At 35.7% G+C, this 22,493-nt stretch overlaps 1 protein-coding gene across 13 annotated transcripts in view; it reads left to right on the top strand.

The window, feature by feature from the left end:
• METTL25 (methyltransferase like 25) overlaps positions 1-22,493 on the top strand; it is a 379,431-nt gene that overhangs the window by 309,636 nt on the left and 47,302 nt on the right. For all 13 annotated transcript variants that reach the window (XR_013830493.1, XM_079936895.1, XM_079936894.1 and 10 more), the window contains 3 exons: positions 8,109-8,203; positions 11,648-11,677; positions 16,395-16,468. Coding sequence is in view for 12 of the 13 variants with exons in the window: in XM_079936895.1 (XP_079793021.1) it covers positions 8,109-8,203; positions 11,648-11,677; positions 16,395-16,468 (199 nt within the window). In the remaining variant the exon portion in view is untranslated. The remainder of the gene's footprint in view (positions 1-8,108; positions 8,204-11,647; positions 11,678-16,394; positions 16,469-22,493) is intronic.

The raw sequence follows: 22,493 nt of genomic DNA, 5'->3' as shown, positions 1-22,493 counted from the left end.
TTTTCTTTATAATGTATAGATCAAAATAAACATTGCTGACCAGATTTAAAGTAAAAGCTGATTTTTTTTTTTTTTTTTTTTGCGGTACGCGGGCCTCCCACTGCCATGGCCTCTCTGGTTGCGGAGCACAGGCTCCGGACGCGCAGGCCCAGCGGACATGGTTCACGGGCCCAGCCACTCCGCGGCATGTGGGATCTTCCCGGACCAGGGCACAAACCCGTGTCCCCTGCATCGGCAGGCGGACTCTCAACCACTGCGCCACCAGGGAAGCCCTAAAAGCTGATTTTGATAATTTGTGTGTCAAATGAGTTTTAGAGTCAGATTGTTAAAGTCCATTAAAAAAGAAAAAAAGCCTGTTGGGATTTTTATTGACATGCATTGAACTTAAAGATCATTATGGGAATAAATTATGTCTTTGATATTTTTTTCTCTTTGTAACATAAATTATCTTTTCATTTATTTGGTTGTTGTTTCAGATATTTGTGTTAATATTGCCCAGTTTTAGTTTGGTTTATTCCTAAGGATTTTGTTGGGTTTTTTTTCTTCATATAAGAAATATTTATTGGGTGCCTGACACATGCTAGTCACTATTCTAGGGACCAGGGGTACAAGATTGATCAAAACCAAGTCCCTGCCCTCATTAAGTTTATACTCTGATAGAAGGCATCAGGGAATAGAAAAACAAATAAATAGATACATAATGTCAGGTTATAAACAGCAGAAAAACTAAACAGGCAGAGGAGGGTCAGATATGTGAAGAGTAAAGCAAAATCTCTCAAAAATCACTTTATAGGGCTTCCCTGGTGGCGTAGTGGTTGAGAGTCTGCCTGCCGATGCAGGGGACATGGGTTCGTGCCCCGGTCTGGGAAGATACCACATGCCGTGGAGCAGCTGGGCCCGTGAGCCATGGCCACTGAGCCTGCGCGTCCAGAGCCTGTGCTCCACAACGGGAGAGGCCACAGCAGTGAGAGGCCCGCGTACCGCAAAAAAAAAAAATCACTTTATATATTTTTTCCCTATCTTTTTTTCCTATCTTTCAATAATAGTCATTGTGGTTTTAAATAAGATAGTCTAAAACCCTCTATATACAAAGGTATAATGTAAGTTGAGATTATTAATTTAGGTGACAAAAATTTGTCTCTAACAGCATAATACCTGTTTATTTTTCCTAGATAAAATTATATGTCAGATTTCATTTAGGTCTAAAGAAAATTTAAAAGTGTGTATTTTCAAAGTAGAGTGAGGACATGTAGATAATCTTGTTTCATCTGTGTAATTCTGTTGATTCAGTTCAACAAAGTTCTGTAGTAGGCAGCAGAGGATGTATGATAAGTGAGATACTCTCTTTCCCCTTAGGGAGCTCATGATGTAGTGAGGAATTCACAAGCAATTACGTAGAACTTTCTTGCTTGTCTGAGAGTGATATATTCGTGACCTATAGATTTTAATCAACTACAGATATGAATTATTGAAAAGATGAATGAAAGAAGTAATGAGTGATGGATGTATAAACGAAATGCTATTAAGACTAGAAGAGAGAGTAATTTTTCATAACTAAGGGATAAAGGAAAGCTTTCTAAAAAAGGTGACATTTGGTCTTCATTTAGAAAGATGAACAAAGAAATTAGGGCCAGATTATGAGAGTCATGAATGCTATACTGAGGTCTCAGAATATTATTCAGTGGAAAGCAAAGTATACTTTGTTCCATAAAAATATTTTTGAGTGTTTAATGCAAAAGAGTTGCATACATTCATTTACATTTCTGAAAAGTAGTAATTTTTCGCATAATAGAAGATAGACTGGCATGGAGCTAGATCAGGACAGGGAGACTGGTTAGGGAGTAGTTATAAGAGTCCAAAGCAAGGATACTTTAGATAAGAACAGTAGGAGGAGACAACAATTTACCAGGCCTTTTCAGAGATAAAACCAACTAACATGGTAACCAATGGTAGGGAAATGTGGTAGGGTCAGGGTAAGGGTGGCAGTGAAGGCTAAAGATGATGGCAAGGTTTTAGGTTGGTTGACTATATAATGATATATCATTATGGGTGAAGATCAGACTTGTGGGCTTAGGAAATGAGTTTATTTTTGCATATTTTTCATTTTAGAAATGTTCAGCAAATAGTTTAAAATTCTTACATCAAAATCCAGAAAGAAGTTCAGACTGAAATAATGTGGGAATTAAATTTAAAGGAGTAGATGTAATTGCCCAGAAACTGGAGTGAGGTATCTACAAGCCAAGGATTGCCAGCAACCACCAGAAGCTAAGAAGAGGCAAGCAGAGATTCTTTCCTAGAGCATTTGGAGCGAGCATGATCCAACTGATACCTTGATTTCAGACCTCTAGCCTCCAGAACCGTGAGAGAATACATTTCTGTTGTTTTCAGCTACCCAATGTGTGGCCATTTGTTATGGCAGCCCTCTGAATGTATTACAGGGATCATGAGTACGTATTGAGATATGGACAAGATTGTCTAGGGAAAGAGTATAGATAGGGCAAGAGTTCAGACTAATTTTAGGCAATTTAGATAGACTTAACTATGCCCAAATTTTACTTTAAAAAGCAGTAAGACCAGGCAAATGTGATACTTGGTTACCATACAAAATTTTTAGTACCCATTACATTCTACCTAGCCGCTTCATACTTTTGTTTACCAGATGAAGGCATGTGAGTTTATGAGCCTTTATTCAAAGAAGTATAAAAGGGGCTTGGGGAATGAGAGGATTAAGCCTTAAGAACATTTAATAGACAGAAAATAATGAGCTATCAAGGGGCTATGAAGAGCATTAGGCCACAAATAAGAGAGAATGATACCATGGAAGCCAGATGAAGAGAATGTTTTAAGGAGGGAGTATCAGAAGCTCTCGAAAATCTACAGTAAGAAAAATACCCATTGGGTTTGGTCTCAGATGCTGGTGATGATGGAAACAAGAGCTGTTTGAGTGGCCTTTGTAGATCTTTTCAGAAAGATACTGTTACTCTTAATATAGAGGAAGGACAAGAAGGCAAAAAGAAAGGGAAAAAGAATTTTTTAGCAGGTATTACATTTACCCAGTCAAGAGCTAATGAAGATTGAAAACGAAAAGGAGATATAATTAAGAGGATGCGTATATAAGAACTTGGAGATTAAAGGAGAGAAGAATAAAAGGTTGTTCTAAAATTCAAACTTGTTTAATTAAGTGGATAATATTATTAACACAAGAAGGAAGAACTAGTAGAACATCTACATTTACAAGAGTAATGTATTTCTAAAGCCAGCAAAGACTAAGAAACTGGGCATATATGCAGAGAAAACCATAATTCAAAAAGGCACATGCACCCCAATGTTCATTGCAGCAGTATTTACAGTAGCCAGGTTATGGAAGCAATTTAAATGCCCCTCGACAGACAAATGGATAAAGAAGATGTGGTACATATATGCAATGGAATATTACTCAGCCATAAAAAGGAATGAAATTGGGTCATTTGTAGAGATGTGAGTGGACCTAGAGACTGTCATACAGAGTGAAGTAAGTCAGAAAGAGAAAAACAAATATCGTATATTAACGCATGTATGTGGAATCTAGAAAAATGGTACAGATGAACCCATTTTCAAGGCAGAAATAGAGACATAGATGTAGAGAATAAACGAATGGACATCAAGTGGGGAATGCCGAGCAGGAGGGTGGTGGGATGAATTGGGAGATTGGGATTGACATATATACACTAATATGTATAAAACAGATAACCAATAAAAACAAGTAATATCTCATGTAAAAAAAAAAAAGACTAAGAAATGAAATAGAAGAAAAAAACAAGAGGCTTCATCTACTCCAAAATTATCATTTAAAGATAGCATGAAAGTGCTCGTAAAGGAAAGCAACTTGATTCACTGATAAGGAAGTCTAATGCCCAGTTTAACTAGATTTGAATATAAGTATATGAACACAGTTAAATAGGAGACCGAGACTTAACAATAGAAATGGTGAACACAGTGACTTTGATACAGGAAGTAGAAGGGAGCCTCATTCTTCACTGCAGTCAGAATGAAGCTGGTGAAATAGATTCTAAAGATTATATTGAATCAGTATATGAAAGGCTTTGTTTGAGGGTGTCTCTCTGTATCAGTTTTTTGCACTTGTTCTCTTACAAATTGAACAGCTGTGAGGCTACTGTGACCTCAGTCAAAGAGGAAACTGTGACGCAGACTCAGAAAACTTCAAGGTGATTACACAATCATTGGGTTGTCCAGAGGAGTGAGTCTTTAATGTGGTTTCACATAGCCCTGAGCCAAGGCTGGCAATTGCTGTAAACTGCCCTAGGACCTTAAAGTTCATGGGTGTTTTGGATAGAGATTTGGGGAGCCATGTGCATGGAGTAAGACTGCCCTTCAGCTGTCCTTCACACTGTTATGTAGGGTTGAAGGGAGAACTTTCTTACACACAGGTTAAGGGCACCCTTCTGTAGGCCTTCACTGTGGTGGCAAAGAGAAGTTTTATGAGCCCTAAGGAAGACAGTAACCCGCTTCCCTACCTCGTCACCTTCATCAACACAAGTTAGGGAACATGCTTGCCATCTTTCAGCCTCCATTTCTCCAGTGACAGCCCTGTGTGCTCAAGTGTGTGACTGCTCCCCTGCTGGCTTCCATGCTATATCATCTGAAATCAAGAGGAATGCCAGGAGTCCTGTGTATCCGTGTCTGCATCTTCCCTTTATCAACTGTCAAGGCCAGAACTCTGTATTCCCCTGAAAAATTCCTTCCTCCGCCCCTACCACAACACTCACAGCTTCACCACTATCTCTCTAGGGATGGTAAAGACCAAATCCCATCGTGCCTTTGATCCCCATTCATGTCAGCCCTCACCAGAAACCCTGGCCTCACGATTCATTCCTGATTTCTGGGATTCTCATCAAATGTATCTCTATATGTCCTTTGTTCTGACTAGTCTTCTACCTCTCCTCAATTCCAAAATTTTCTGGAATTTGGTCATTCATTACTAAAAGTGTCTTTATCTGCAGCCTATTCTCTGAAAATTCCTTTACTGTCTAATCAAAACTTAGCTCTTTGCTGAGGAAGCATACTTCCCATCCTCATCGAGCAGTGCATTTTTCTGTCTCAGTTCCCTTGTATGAGGTAATTAGCCTCTCGATTGCTACTTCAAGGCTGTATGCATCATCTAATGCTGTTTCAGAAATCACCACAAAACTGAATGGCTTAGAGACAGAATAAATTTTATTATCTCTTACAGTTTCTATAGGTCAACAATTTGAGAGTAACTTTGACATGGATTTCTTAGATTTTTTTTTTCCTGGAAATAATATACCCCTTCCATTGTAATATATTTTCCAGAAATACTCTTCCCATTTCAATCTAATGATTAGTTATAATTTTTCTCAGTCAGTTTTTTTAGATTATTATTGGCAGAGGAAATTTCTACCTGTTTTCAGACAAGTAGACCTGCTTTTTTCCTGGCTACATAAGGTGAATTGCAGAGCAATGATGGCGCACTAATTATACTTTTCATTACAAATGCATTGCTTGTTTCTTAAGTGGGATTCTTTTCATGTTCTGTAGTAAGTTGACTTTCATTTCTTCTTTTCCCCTAGTAGAAATTTATTTTGTAGGTATTTGGTTGGGATATTATAAGTTGAGAAATTGCTGGCTAATCATTTTAAATGGTAAAATGTTCTGATATTATATTTTTGGAGATTAACTATATCCTGTTGGAAGCACTTTGTTTGTTTGTTTTTCATTGTCTTCCCCTAATATTTACATGGCTTGCTTCCTCGTTTAAATCTCTGCTCAAATATCACATCCTCAAAGAAGACTTCTGTATTAATTAGGGCAGAAATATTCAACTAGTGTGCTGTGGATGCTATATGGGAGTTCCCGGGATACTGCTTCCTTCATCCCATAGGTTTTGCCTCAACACAGTTATCTGTTTATTCCACTGTGATGTACAAAATTTGCCATATTCCCAGAGAGCTGAGCTACAAAAAAAGTTTGGGAAGCATTAAGATAAAGATTTAGGTGCAAAATGGGTTCAAACCCAAAGTAACAGTGACTTCAGCAAGACAGATGGATATTTCTGTTTCAGTCCAGAGGTAGACAGAGTTAGTAGGGGAGCTCTGCACCAAAAAGCCTTCCAAGAACCCAGAGTCCTTCTATTTTGTTGCTCCACCATCTGCTTGCCAACATGAACACATTCGAGGGATGAAGTAGAGTGGAAAGTGTGGGGGAAAGATCATGCCCCCCCCCCCACTCCTCTTTGAGCATTTGCACACATCATTTCTGCCCTCATCCAGTTAGCCAAAACTTACCCTCTAGCTATCCTAGTGACTGCATGGGAGTCTGGGAATTGCAGTCTTTAACCCGAGCAGCTGAATAGCCAGGTAAAAATTGAGTGCTGTTACTACAAGGAAGAAGGAGAGAACAGATGGGGGAAGGGAAAGAACTAGCTGTTTTATTGGTTAGCACTTTTCCTAACACTCTCAGTACAAGACCACAACCCCATTTCTCTAGCCCCTTACCCTTTACAGTAAAGTTTAGATATTTCTTTCTTCAGTTGTAAGAAAAAAATTGAAGTACTTAGAGTAACCCTTTGATTTAGCAATAATCATGTTTCAGTTAAATCATAAAGCCTTCAGTAAAACTCAAACTGCTGTTTCAAGGCATCTTGGAAATTGACAGAGAAGTAGTCCAGGGTCCCTAGTTACTGGATAGGCTTCAAGGGCTCCATGATTCCTGGGCACTTGTAAAGTGAAATTGTTTATATAGCCTGGTGGTTAAGAGCATGGCCCCTGATGTCAGACTGCCTGGGTTTAAATTCCAACTCTGCCATGTGCTAGATTTGCAACTTAGGCAGTTTTCTTAACCTCCCTGTGCTCACTTTCTCTATCTGAAACATGAGAATAATAGTGTACCTATTTCACAGAATTGCTGTGGGGACTAGTTAATACATTTAACGCTCTTAGCATTTAAAGCTAGTTATTACATTTAAAGCACTTACAATAGTGCCTAACAATATTAAGTGCTGTATAAATACTAGCATTATTATTATTTATATTCCTAGGGCAGGGTCAGTATCTTCCATCTGAGTATCAATAACGTCTATTGTAAATCTTACTTTAATACCTGAAAGAAATCACTATCACAGGCTTATGATCTGCATGAAATTTAAATTTTCTCTATTTTAATAAAAAATCATTTGACCTTTCATAACACAGAAGTTTATTTAGTGGAATCTACCTCAACAGTATTTTCTTTTAAAGCATTTTCTTGTTTTCTAGTTCCTGTTTTACTTAACCTAATAGAAAATTTATATTCATCTCAGTTATCTTTTAATTGCCACAGTTTTGATAGGCTTAAGCTTTCCTAGACTTTAATTTAAAATAGAAATTTTTTTTTCCTTTTGAGAAACCCTGTGCAGTTAATAGTTGTACATAAGGGGCTTACACATCTGCAAGTTGCACGTGTAACTCTGTTAGTGAGTTGGGCAGCAGATACCTGTGATTAAGCAGAAAATGTTGATTTTTTTTGTTGTTACTCGAACCATAAATGCAGTTGAGCCAAACTGAATCACAGTTGAAAATCTTACAGCCTGTCAAGGGAGTGAAAAAATAAGAGCCTATACAGCTGTTCATTTTCTGGAAAGTGAACATCGTGGCTGGAAAAAAAATTGGTGCTTCAACATTGTTAGGAATGAATTAATATTGTTCTATAATAAATTGCCAAATGTCACATTTAATAAACCATTTTATTAGAAAGTCGGGTCAGCAGTAAATGCCCAGTATCTCATTACTTATCTTCTGTAGTTACACTGAACATGCAAAGTATTTCCATTTTAAATTGCTTTTGCTAAATATTTGAGAAATAATTTTGGCAAATTGGTTGGTATCAGACCTGGAGCTTAAATACAAAACAGCTGTTGTTGAGAAAATACCATTTTCATAACATTAATATGCTTTTAATTAACATACTGGAATGAACTGTTAAACATTACCACTTACATGTTTAACTACTGTTTGACTTTCAAATGACTGATTTGCTTTCTCAATAGATTATTTACTTTAACTAAAAGAGGAAGAATTTTATTTAAATAATCCGTATTTTTATTCCGTCTGCAGAATGTACCCAAGAAAAGTGGGGATTTCCAATGTGCCACTATTTAAAGGAAGAGAGATGGTGCTGTGGCCGGAATGCCAGAATGTCAGCATGTTTGGTATGACTGTTTTTTTTCCTGGACTTAGAGTTTTATCCAGATGTTGCAGAATTATATTTATTTATTTTTGGCTTCATTAAATGCCAAATTTTGCAGAGTGTCATAATTAATGTTTTTGTGCATTGCAAATTATGAGGAAGAAAATGACTTACCTTTCCAACATTACTCTGCATGCAGTGTGATAACAATTTATAATTATACTATAATTCTACATTATAGTACTTAATTTCTTAATATAATTACTTTAATTATCATATAAAATGTACCAACAACCAAGTCTTAAACACAGAATTACTGTAGTGCTTTATCCACAGCTCTGTGGTATGTTTGTGTTTGTTTGTAGCAGATCATTTGGCCTCCTAATTTTTTATAAAATGGGAAAAATATTATTAAGCTACCTGGGATACGAAGTAACTATCTAGTTAAGTGAAATCTTTATTTAGCTCGTGTCCTTAGACCTAGAACACTTTAGCCACAGTCTTCTCTGTTTGTGGTGTTATGTTGGTTTAAAAAGGAACAGATGCCAGTTAAATGGTATAAGTGGACTTTGTCATCATAAATTTAAAATATAGCTTTTAAAATAATGTGTTTAATGCCCAATCCCAAGATAAATTAACTATTTTGTAGTCATTATCTCAATATTTTTTATATTGCCAGTAACACAGCAATATAAAAAAGTGTTCTAGTGTTCTGGGTCACATATCTGAGAATTAACTTCGAAATCTTATTTATGCTCAAATAATGATTTCCTTTTGTGAGTCCTCTTAAAATACTTTTCTGGGAATTTGGCTTTCTTTCATTATATTTGTAAATGATACTCATTTAGGGTCTTGTTAGAATGGGAGGTCATTCTTGGAATGACTTGGTTCCCAGAATGCTGGCAGCTTATACCCTCTAGGCAAGAAACTGAAATGGTCTTTTATAGGGAATCTGATTAGCCTAAGAGAAAAGACTAAAGGTATTGGCATTAGGGATTTCACAATGAAATAGGACCTTTGTGGTGAGATCCACAATTAAAAGTCCTCACTCATAAGCACAGTGCTTCTAATCAAGTTTATGATTACCACATTTTAATTATCAAAAAGCCAAGAATCACTAGTTGTCTAAGAAAGTCTAACATGAAAGAAAAGAGATCAGATAAACAAATAGAAGAGTAGTAACTTGGAGGAAATGGATACTATCCAAAGTAAAATAAAATAACTATTAGTATCCCTTAGAAAATAAAATGATATAATATATCCACAAAATAAAAACGTTTGCTATAAAAATAAACATTCAACAAACCAAAAAGAAGAGTTTTTGAAAAATAAATTCCAGAATGTAGAATTTGTCAACCGTGCCACACTTAAGAACTTTGCCTGACCAATGTCAGCTTCTCATGGAATGCCCCTCTCCTAAACTCTATCCCTGTCTTTGCTCACCTTGACTTCTTTTTTTGATGCTAATCTAGGAAAGTCTAAGGAACATATTTCTTTTGGTGCATCTTGTTTTATTGCCTTTTGCTCCATAACTGACCTTTTCTACAAATATTCAAAACTTAAGGGGTTGAGAGAGAGACACAGAGAGAGAGAGAGAGAGAGAAGTATACCTTTCTGGTGACACTTTCAGATAAATTGTTAAGGGTACTAACCAGAGGGGAAAATTTAATTACATTAGTGCAATCTTGTCAGCATACTTTTAGCCTGATAAAACTGTAAAATATTTTAGATTAGTATGAAACGAACACTTGGTATATTTATTGGCCAAGAAAAATTATTAATGTTTGTAAGAAACTGCTTATCACCTACCTGATTATCTTTTATTATGTAATCAGAATTTATCATTGGTATTTCTAAAACAAACACATCAGCAACACATACCAAAAGTAGTCCTGAGTTATATGAGATTTTTATTGATGCCAAATCATTTACTATTAAAAACTTTTGTATCTTTATTATTGATAGTTCGGCCTTTTAGCAAAGCAAGTAACACAAAAATTTAATCTGAAATGAACACAACCAGTACTGTAAATGAAAACTCAGTGTTTTCTTCAATAACATACTTGTTCTGGGCCTATTGCTACTTAATTTAATACAAAAATTATATAGTAACTATCTTCTGTATTCATAGCACTCTGGTTCTTGATGTTCATGAAGGTATCCTTGAAGTCAATGGAAAAATTACATTTTTTTTTCTTCAAAAAATTTCTTTAAAGCAAGCTTTTATACCATGAACTCATTTTCCCACTAACTCTTCATGGTGTGAGGGCATGAGAAGTAAACCGGGGTTCAGAAAACAAGTTTTTAGTTCCTATTCACCTGCTAACTAGCTGTGCAGGTTGTGTCAAGACCCTGCCATTGTCAGTGACCTCGTGCATCTGAGAAAATTGCACTTGGGATAATCTGCACATTTTCTTTCAGTTTTAAAAGTACACGATTCAGCTGTATCTAAAAAGTATTATTTATAAAGACATAGCCATCTGAAGCAAATATGAGTACTTTAAATGTGAGTAGGAAGTATATGCACTGTTACATTTTACTGTTTTTCTTTATGTTTGAAATATTTTCTAAGGAAAACTTTAAAAATAAAATTTTAGCTAAAATGTTATATCTAATTTAGTTATAAAACAACGTAAGTGTAGAAATGCATGTCTAAAAAATTGAAAGTTTCAGAAGGCCCTATTCCATTTTTAAATTATAACAAATCCTTTCATGTATGTTAGATTATGAGTATTTATGAGAAATATTGGGAAAATTTTATAAAATATTGGGAAAACTTTATAAAATTTTATAAATATTGGGAAAATTTTATAATTTTTTTTATAAAAGTGTTTTGAATTTTAAATATCAGTGTAAAAGCAGCTACCTATAAAATTGCAAAAATATGTATTACTTTCTCTTACGGTGACTTGATCATATGTGAATTTGATTTGAATTTGACCATGCAGACCAAAAATATATGTACTTTTCTAAACTAAGATTTCAACTATAATCAGTTCAATATAATCTTGTTTAATAAAAGATGAAATTATACGTTTATAAAAAATTGGAAGAAAGTAAGTTAAAAAGTAGTACGTATATAAATATGTTTATGTATGTCTATAAATAATAATAGTTTTGGATTTATTTGATTGTTTTAGCTGCAATAAAAGTGAGCCAAGAATATGTCATTTTCTTTCTTTCCTGTTTTCTAATTCCTTCTAAAATTCAAGGAGTGTGTACAGTTGGGGTGTGTATGTGTTTGTGTGCATGACACACGTCCATATATCAGCCCTAAATTATACAAGTGTACCAGTTAACATTCCTTAATGTTATTAACACTTTTAAGTGTATAAACTTATATGTTATCATTTAATTAATCTTTTTAAATGTCACTTTTACAAGCCCTTATACAGTGTGTTTATAAGTCTTATAAGACAAGACTAAATATATCAGCTGTCTTTGTCTTACTTTTTTCTCCTTAAAGGCACTGGAGCGCGTTGCAGTCGGCCAAGGGGTAAGTGAGCGTTTTTACTCTAATCCAACTGATGAATGTGATAGTTTTTCTCAAAGTACTCTTCATACTTGACCTGCTGATGAACCTAAAACCTGATGGATTTTTATAAGTATCACCTGTTCTTGTCACCTATTCATATTCAAACTTATACATGTTCTGTAAGTTTACTTTAAAAGAGAATTTACTTTAAAAGAGAATTCTCAGGAAAAGTAAATTGAACTTTTAGGAAAACTTCCACATTATACTCTTGTACTAATGTCTCATTTATTCATACTATATTAAACAGTCTATAAATATTTCTAAAGAATGTTATTACTGACTGTCAGGCTTTTATGGGCTTAGCTCAAGCAAAGATAAACAAGGTATAGCATTCAATTTATTTTTTAACTATAGTCCAAACCACACATTTTAGTTGGTTGTTTTTTAACTTTCTTCTTTATTGACTTCATTAGTCATTAGTTGCAAAAACCAAATGGGTTTTTACATATAAACAGATGTTAAGTGTATCCTTCACATATTCATGTAATTGCCTTTTCCTCTACCTTAAGATTTATGAAACATATTAGGAATTTTAAAGTATTTTTTTAAGAGTTCCTTTTAAATTTTTCACAAAAGTTTTCTTATTGCCCTAAATTTTAGAAATTTCTCTTTTGCTTATTTTCAGGGAGGATTAATATGTCAATTTGAATTTTTAAAAATAATAGTAGCATAATAGTAGCAACAAGTATCATTTACTGAGTGCTTTCTCTGGGCCAGACACAATGCTAAGAATTTTGTGTGGTTTTTTTTTTTACTCATTATACCTATCTGAAAATTGATAAAAACTGATTTTTTAAAGGCATTTGAGCATATTGTTTAAGTGTGTAAGCTTTAGTCTCAGACTGCTGGTTTGCATCAGCAGTCTGCTGGTCTTCATCAGTTACTGGCTTAGTGATCAGAGACACATCATGATTTCTCCATAGCTTAATTTATCTGTAAAATAAAAAAATAATAATAAAAAAATAAGAGTAACAATAATACCTTCCTCATAGAGTTTTTGTTAGGATTAAATGAGTGAAAGATGTAAAATGCTTAAAACCATGTCTATCACATAGTAAGTGTTCAATAAATATCAACTGTTGTTACTGTTACAGGTGGTTAATAATTATGATCATGAAAAGAATACCTAAGTTTAACACAGAGCTTACCAAAGTACTGTTCAAAGTTTTCTTCATCAATTTCTTCATCAATTCTTCATCAATTCTTCATCAATTAAAGTGCTGCATACATGGCCTGTGAGATCGGGACTATTATCCCATGATACACATGAGGAAACTGTTAAGTAGTGAACACTGAGATTTGAGTCTCTTGACTCTGGAGCCCTAGCTCTTAACTACAGTACAGATCAAAATAGTGGTTCCTTTGGGGTCTGGAAGAGGAAAGAGCCTTAATCATAATAGTGCCCCAATGCACTTGTGCTCTGTTTTTCTATTTCCCAAGGGCTTGTTCATGTTTACAGTCAAGCTTATGAGTTGGGTATTCCCCAGACTTACATGAGAACATGATATACAGCAGAAGTTTAGTAGTGCATTCTAGCTCAGTTAATTGCAGTGTTCTTTTAGCTTAGTGCCCTTTCCACTAGACCTGTAAAATGCATGTCTAATATATATATACACACAGACACACAGACACACAGACACACACACACACACACACACACACACACACACATATATACACACACACTTTAAGGGTGTACTCTTTCTGCTCCCTCCCATTTTAAAATGCATTAAACTGTTAAGTTGATTTATCACTTGTGAAGGAAAGAAAGTAAACTCTGAGCCACATCTAGCTTATTCCTGGAGTAGTCAGGCACAGGCTGCTTGGGAGATGTTGACTTCCTTCCCACTTACCCCCATCTGTATTTATCAGGATGGATAGTCCTAGTTATTCCAGGAATGCACATTCGAAGGCACTTCATAACTCTCCTTTCTCTTAAGAAACAGCTGTAAAGCTCTTATTTACTCAGGGTAACTTGGGAAATGATGATTTTATTCTATCCTGTTTGTGTTCCTCTGTGCATTCCATTTTTGTATGTTCTCTTGCTTAAAATACATTTCTTGGTCTTTTTTGGTGGCCTTTCTACAATCAGTTTTTTGTTTTTTTGTTTTTTGTTTTTTGCGGTACACGGGCCTCTCACCGTTGTGGCCTCTCCCGTTGCGGAGCACAGGCTCCGGACGCGCAGGCTCAGCGGCCATGGCTCACAGGCCCAGCCGCTCCGCGGCATGTGGGATCTTCCTGGACCGGGGCATGAACCCGTGTCCCCTGCATCGGCAGGCGGACTCTCAACCACTGTGCCACCAGGGAAGCCCTACAATCAGTTTATAATAACAATATAAATATACATTTATTTCTAAATTATTTGGATACCATTTTACATAATTTTTCTAAAAGGCATGGGAAAGGAGAGCTTTATTTTTAAGAGTTTCTTTGCTTTCCTAAATGAAAGTATATGATAAAAAAATGAATGACACCCTATCCCTGCCAAAGTGTCAGAGAGGCAAAATAGCATCATGACTTGGTACTACTGGGACATCAGAGCTAGGCTTCTTCAGTTCAAATAACAGCTTGACTATTTTTAGGAGTTTCATATAAAATTTACATAAAAATGAAATTCCTCACAGGGAGATCAGCTCAGTGCTTTGTGATGGGGGTGGGATAGGGAGGGTGGGAGGGAGGGAGACGCAAGAGGGAAGAGATATGGGGACATATGTATATGTATAACTGATTCACTTTGTTATAAAGCAGAAACTAAGACACCATTGTAAAGCAATTATATTCCAATAAAGATATTAAAAATAAATAAAAATCCTACCTATTATAGCTAATCAACTAAAAAGTTAAGAACTTTGTCAGTCATTTATAATACTAATATTTCACTTCATGTAATAGTTTATTTCCCAAAATGCCTTGAATTTCAGTAGAACAGTATAAGAGTAGGTGTTAATATATGAAAAGGGATTTCAGCATTTTTGTGAGAGAACTGAAAGGATTTGGGGAAAGTGGGGAGCAGATGATAGAGATTTGGGGTACTGAAGAAAAAAATTACTCAAGATGAAAAAACATCAAATGGAAAATATATCTAGAGAGAGGAAATTCTTAATGAAATGTTTGGAGAAATCTTCAAGAAAGGAAAGTTTAAAAATCAGATTTTGTCTCAAGAAGTTGTATTTGGAAAGAGATTTTTCATAAGGAGTGTGCCTTTTGAAGGTTATAAAGTTCAGTGTGAGCACTCAAGTATGTATTTGTGTCTGCTTTCATTGAGTTATTTTAGGAGTTGAGTTGGGGACTGTGGTATCCCTAACACCGTTTCCTACTGTAATCACCCTCCTCACTGTTGTGAACATCCAGAGAGGATATAACTTGTGTTGTTCAAAGTGCTCTGTCAAGACCCTACAAGTCAGACATTCTCCAGTGACTTAAGAAGGCAGTGCCGTTGGGTGAAGACCCAGGAAATAATTGTTGACCCTCGACTCCCAACTTGTGGTTTTTTGTAGTCTCAGCACCTGGGGCCCATAGTGTAGGAACTTGACGTTAGATGGGGGAAAGGGACAGTAGAGTAGGTTTTCTGCCTGAGCACACAGGCAAAGTTTTATTTTCTGTTAAACTCCACCTGAATCCAGATGTGTTCTTATTGAAAACAAATGGAGATAACAATTTGGGGCTCAGAAGGAGAATAGAAGTTACAAAAGGATAACTCAGTGAAGTACACATTCCACTGAACTCTATCTTTAAAACATTACCCATAGTTGGAGAGTTTTTAGTTTTTAACTTACTTGACTTCTCAAAAGCATTCAGTATTGCCAGCCTCCCTCCATATTTGCTCATTTTTCCTTTTTTTTTTCGATAATAACTTTGCATGGAAGCAAGGTGGTTGTTACTGATATCTCTGTTGGATGGGGATGTGGATGGAGTTTTGGCAACTTTTTATATTTTCTTAGTTTAAAGGTACCTCTTACATTGCTACAGTGAAGCACTCTTTCTTTTATGTATAGTACTTTTTTACCTTCTACTTTGAAACTCTTATGCGTCATTAGGTACCTTCTCTTCAGCCATTCCTTTTTTCCTACCTCTGCACCTTCACGGACACTTCCTGCCTCTTTTTCCCCAGGAAATGAATTCCTGCTGAGACTTCAGTCTCTGATCTCATGTCCTTTCCAAGGCCCTTCTTTTCAACTCTGTAGTAGCAATGCTGTGATCTTTTAGGCCTCAGACATATTTTAGTATGTCCTTACTTAGGGTAGTACCTTCTCTCTCTGGCTGTGAATCCTTGGTAATATCTCTAATCCACTACCATTAGGAAAGATGCACATTCTTATCTCTTTTGCACACATCCTACATGTCTGCTCTCTTATACAGGACTGACTTGGTTGGTCATGAAGTTTATTTCTACGTTTTTAACTGATAAACACTCCATTTGGGACATTAGCTAATTTTTCTTTGATTATTCCTTTTCTTCCTCATTCACTACCACTTTTATAGTTTCTTCTATTTTCTCAATGAGAACTAGCCTCCAAGTACATTGTAACTTAGAATAGAAAACTTATAAAATTATCCCCTATGTTTAGCAACAAACTCAGGTTTCTAACATTCACTTATGGTTCTGACTCTCAAGTATTGATTTGATTTCTCGTTTTTATTTGTTTCTTATGCTCATATATATCTGCATTTTTTTCAGCTGCCTACTGAATCACTCTTCTATCGTGCCGTACTTCAGGATATTATTAAAGATTGTTATGGCATCACCAAATGGTATGATGATTTCATTTCAATAAGAATAACTATCCTGTATTATAAGTGAAGTGACTTTTAGTTTTCAGGTGAATTCATTCAGGGTCATTGTTATTAGTAGAAGAAGCTTTGAATTTGAGCGTGATTTCAGTAAGTAACAAAGAACTATGCAGCAACCGTATCTTAGGTTAATCATTATTAAAGTAAGGGTTCTAATGATTCACTTTTGTCCTGAAAGGTTGTTGTGATGATAAAGAAATATATGTAAAATGTACTTCAGAATTTGAGAAATATTGAAATGTTATATGTAAGTAATTCAGTGAATATAATATTATAATATGAGCAGAGGTTATATTTAAAATATTTCACAACCACTACAGCATAAACACTTAACTAATTAGAACAGATATCAATCTTAAATAGCCAGTGTGGCCATTCATGTCTCTACTGGTAGAATAGTAGCCTTGCATATGTTTTGTTTCTGTTTTTCCCAGATAATGGCTGCCTATACAGAAAGGCAAGGATTAGGAGAATTTTTCATAATATTTGGTTTAACAACTGCCATACTCAAGCATACATCCGCAGTCCCTTCAAGTTTCATGAATGTTTCTTCGTACTAGTTATCATTTTAGGATTCTGATTGCCATTTCGTTATAATAGGATTATTCTTCAAACTAAAATAGGGTGGTTTTCAAGTTCTCAAAAACAAATCCAAACTTATTAACAGAAATAGAAGCTATTTTCAGATTAGGTATAATTTCTCTAAGAAAAATAGCCTATTTTTTTACTAAAAGAAATTATGACATACAAATATCTACATATACCATTGATTTTTTTTTTTGGTGGTACGCGGGCCTCTCACTGTTGTGGCCTCTCCCGTTGCGGAGCACAGGTTCCAGATGCACAGGCTCAGCGGCCATGGCTCACAGGCCCATCCGCTCAGCAGCATGTGGGATCTTCCTGGACCGGGGCACGAACCCGTGTCCCCTGCATCGGCCGGCGGACTCTCAACCACTGCGCCATCAGGGAAGCCCAATATACCATTGATTTTAATTGTCATTTCTATGTAGATAACTCCCAAATCTGTGTCCCTATCTCCATTCTCTTTTCCATATATTAATCTTCAAAATGTCTGAAAGTGAATTTCTCATGGTTTCCTGAAAACTGGTTCCTTTCTCTAAACTCATCCCAAGATGCTAACCTTGTTGGAAAAAGTCACAAAATTGTGCAAATTCATGTCTACTCAAATATTGACTGCCTGCCTTCCTTTAAGACCTCAAATCTGTTCATTACTGTGTTTGTTGTTCTCTTGATGACCACTTAAGATCATCTACACCCTTTTCTGAACATTTCTTCTCACTTAAAAATTCAAACCTCTCCAATCCTCCACATTCCTGCCTGCCTTTATTACTCAGTAGATGTTATTTAAAACTTCTTTTATTCCAGATCTTTATTGAGCTTTCAGCCATATTTGATCATGTAATAATTGTTTTCTCCAAACTCTCGTCCTCATTGTCTTCCATTAAGCTGCATTCCTCTAAGTTTCCTTTTCCTACCTTGAACTCTCATCTGTCTTCTGTAAGCATTTTTCTTCTTACTCATCCCCTTGGTATATCCAGAAATTCTCTAGTGTTTTATACTTAGCTGCTCTCTCTTTATATTTCCTCTTTCTCTTAACAGTTACCCTCACAACAAATAACTTAAATCATGTATCCAGCTCCTACGTCTTTTTTGAAGTTCAAATCTCTATTTCTCAATATAGAGCAACAGCTTCTGAACAGCCTCACTTAAGTACCTTAAGCACCTTAAAAATACACCAGATTCAGCCACAGCCAAAAAACAAAGTCAGCTTCCCACCAATTCTGTTCCTCTTTCTTCTGTCTCTTGACTTCTTTTGTCATTTCTGGGGAATTGCATGACCATTATCAAGCTTTAGAAGTCTTAAAATCATATTTGATTCTTTTCTTTTCTCATCATCAAACCACACATTCTAATTAGTTGCCAAGACTTGCACATGTTATATTTTTTAACCCAGTGGTTGTTCATTGTGGGGCAGGCAGCCTATCAGGTTCTGAATGCATAGGATGTAGTGTCCACACAGGAGTCTTCCATGTTCTAGTCAGGATGGCATGTGCAGAAACCAAAAAAATGATAGAAACCTGTTTCCAGTAACAGCAGACTAAGTAATTAGGGCTAACCCTCCTTCTGAGAAAAACTAAAAATGCTAGAGATGTGTATATATGCAAGTGTGTGGTGTGTGTGTACAAGTATGTGTGTTTGTGTGTATGCAAGTATGTGTGTAGTTAAATTTGTTATTAATTGGTTTGAGAACATCAGAGACTATCAAGGAAATTAAAAATTACACAGCAAATATCTAGGAGAAGATGGAAACCAAGAGAAATGAAGCCAGCTAAAAGCTGCTTCAGATGCCATTTCTTAACTATGGAAAAGGGGAATTCCCTGGCAGTCCAGCGGTTAGGACTCAGCGCTTTCACTGCCCAGGCGCGGGTTCAACCCCTGGCCGGGGAACTAAGATCCCGAAGCCGCGCGGCTCGGCCCAGCCAAATTAAAAAAAAATTAAATTAAACAGCAATAACAACAACAAAAAAGAATGATCAATAGCAGCAATGTTTATGAGAGCAAAAGTCTAGGAATGAAAATTTCATTAATAGGAGAATGGATAAACTGTTGTGGAATACTGTGCCATAGTGAAAATGTATGAATCACAACTACATGCATCCAAGTGGATGAATGTTGTGAATCTAAACGCTATAGAAAAATCCGTATATAATTTGGAAACAAGCACAAACGGTATAATTAATTTAGGAATGTAAATATGTGGTAAACAATCAAGAAAAGCATAAGAATGATAAACACAAGCAATATTCAGTGGTATAGTATCCTATGGGAGGGAGGACAACTGAGTGGACAAAGTGATGAGGTGGGGAAGATGAGGGGCACATAGGAATTTCTAGAGACTGTTAATGTTCGATTTCTCAAGTTTGGTGTTGCATATAAGTGTTCATTTTATTGACATTCTTTACACCTTATACATAGTATTTTGTAAATACTTGTTTGTGTTCAACAGCAGTGAAATTATAATCTCATTTCAGGCAACACCCCAGGGTTAGTTGAACTACATATTATACTCCTAGTATCTGTTACAGTCACCTCATTATAGTAATAAGGAAAATTAAGATAAAGTGGTTAAAAGCTTGTCTTAAGTCATACAGCCTAAAAGAACCAGAGCTAGGACCAAATTCATAGTCCACAAAAGTTTTCTTTTTGCTGTCCCATGCTTCTTTTTAGTTTAAATTCTTTGGGATATTTTTAATATGAGTGGAGTTATAGGTCTCCTTGTATTAGCCTTGTTAACAAGATTAACTTGATTGGAATCTCTGACCAGCAAGATTACTAAAGACAGAAAATAAGATCACTGAATTATTTCTTCTGCATTTTGTTTAGCTTTTCTTGCTAATTAAATAAATTGTCTTCAAGTGATATACTGTTTCAGACTACTTGAAATATTATTCTGAAAGTTTCTTTAAGTTTAATTGTTTATATAACATAAGATTAGAAGTAAACTTTTTTCATGGACTTAAAAACTGTAGCATTTTTACTCTATTCTAATTGTGAATCCGCATTTAACACTTATGTTAAAACTCAATAATTTATACAATTTTTAAAATGTTATAATTAGTCCTTATCTGGAAACTTTCTAAGGGAATAAAATGCCAAAGAAAGCATTTAATGGGATATGGGATAAAAATCCTTTAGAACACTTCAAAAGAGAGCAGAGAAATTGATGTGTATACTTTACTTACTTTATTATTCTCTTTCATAATGAGTACTGTAAACAGCTGTAGAAGAAATACATAAATTTTGATGAATTAGTTTAACTTTCATTTTGATTTTGCAGTGATCAAATAGGTATGTGAAAAACCAGATCATGAAAACTGGCTCACCAAATTAAAGCTACTTATTTAGTCCATAATGTGTGGTCAGATTTTCAGGTCTGTATCTTTTAAATTGAAGAGTATTTTGAAGATTTTTGTAACTTCATTAAGTGATTGCCATTTTCAGCAAAATTTTATGTTAAGTCTTAAGAAATACTTAAAGGTCCTTTAAGTCTTTCAGTAGGTATTAGCGTAAAAAACACAGTAAATAACTTCATAAATATTTTCTGACGATGGAGAAACTGAACTTTGATACTTTCTGTCCTTCATGTGCTTATTTTTATTTAGTATATGTCTACTTTACCTTTTCCTATAATTTCCTAAACTAATGTTGCTTCTTTGGAAAATGCTACAAGGAAACCATGTTCTTACAATTGTATTTTGGGGAAAGCATGTGGGTGGTGTTGGATTCACTTGAGTAGAATTTTAATTAGATCTAGTGCATTCACTTTTATTAAAAGAAAGAATACTGATTCCTTTTTAGCATGCTAACCGTGCTTTATTCTGAGAGAGGGCCCCCTTTTAATCTGTTCTTCGAGTCCCATCATTTATCTTTCAGAAACAGTTATGTCACTTTTCTCACTTCAAAATGTTTGATAATTTCTCTTCTTTATACTCAAAAACTAAAATATCCTTATTATGGCATTCAAGGCCATTTCTAAGGTGCCACTAATGTCCTTTCCAGACTAATTCACCACCCCATTCTTCCTTCTCTGCACCTCAAGCAGCTGCCCATGCACACTGTTTGTACACTGGATTATTCATCATTTCCATGCAATTATTTTTGGACCTCGTATGCTTCCTTGGAGCTCCTTTGCCTACCTGAAATATTCTCCTCCCCATTTCTGCATCTTTTCTTTCCCTGACCTCTGGCAGGTGAAATCCTAGGCATTCTTTAAAACCCAGTTTGGAAGACACCTCTGGTACCTTTCTCTTCTCCGCCTCACTCTCTCCTCCCATAGTACTTAGTCTGGGATTCACTGCTCTTATTGAATCTAAATGTACAATGAGTTGTTTGTGTCTGCTCCTCTGCCACCTGGTGAGCCCTGGTGGCCAGTTTTCAGCTTTATTAATTGAAGTCGTCTATCATAGTGGTTAAGAGCACAGATTCTGAAAATCCTCTTTGGAACCATTTTCCCGTCCAACTACTATCCCATATCTGTTCTTTCCTTTACTGGAAAACTCCTTGAAAGTGCTGCCAGTTTCTTTCCCATTTCACTTGAATTCCAATCAGACCTTACTTCCATCACTCCAGCAAACTCCCCTTTTCAGGGGCACTAATGACCCCATGTGGCTAAATCTCCTGGTCAGTTCTCAATCCTCAACTTACTTAGCCTGCCATACGTATTTCACACAATCTACCACTTTTTACTTTCATGTGCTAGAGAAAGTCCCTCATAAGATAGCCACCTTTTTCTTTTTTTTTTTTTCCAGTTTATTTTGCTGACTCCTCTTCCTCTTTCAGACCTCTCATTTTTGGAGTGCTTTTTTCTATCAGTTCCTACTACCTAGGTGATCTCATCATGTCTCATGGCTTTCAGTACCATTTATATGCTGGTGAATCTCAAATCTAGAGTCCAGTTAATAACAAGCGTATTCTTCTAGTTGCTCAGGCCAGGATAACTTTGACCTCTCTCTCTCACACTGCCTGGATCCAGTCCTTCAACAATTTTATAGTCTGTCTAATTAAATATATCTAAAATTCTACCACTTCTTAACCATCCTCAGGGCCACCACCCTGGTCAAAGCCACCATCATCTCTCATGTAGATTATTGTAATAACCTCCTAATTGGTCTTCCTGCTTCTATTTTTGCCCCCTAGAGTCTGTTCTCCACACAGTAGCCACAGTGATCCTGTTAATATTTTTAAGTGAGATCTTGCTCACTGTCTTCCCATGGTTTCTTATTCACTTGGAAGTAAAGCTAATATTTTCACTATGACCTACAAAGCCTTATATGATGGAGCTACTCATTATCTCGCTGATCTCATTTCTACTATTTTCCCGTTTAATGTCTGTACTGCTTTCCTTGGTATTACTTGAAAATACCAGGAACACTTTCTACCCCAGAGCCTTGCCACATAATGTGTC

This window comes from Stenella coeruleoalba, assembly GCF_951394435.1.
Source record: "Stenella coeruleoalba genome assembly, chromosome: 11".
Lineage (NCBI taxonomy): Eukaryota > Metazoa > Chordata > Mammalia > Artiodactyla > Delphinidae > Stenella > Stenella coeruleoalba.
The sequence above is the reverse complement of the archived record's forward strand: the minus strand, read 5'-3'. Positions and strand labels throughout refer to the sequence as shown.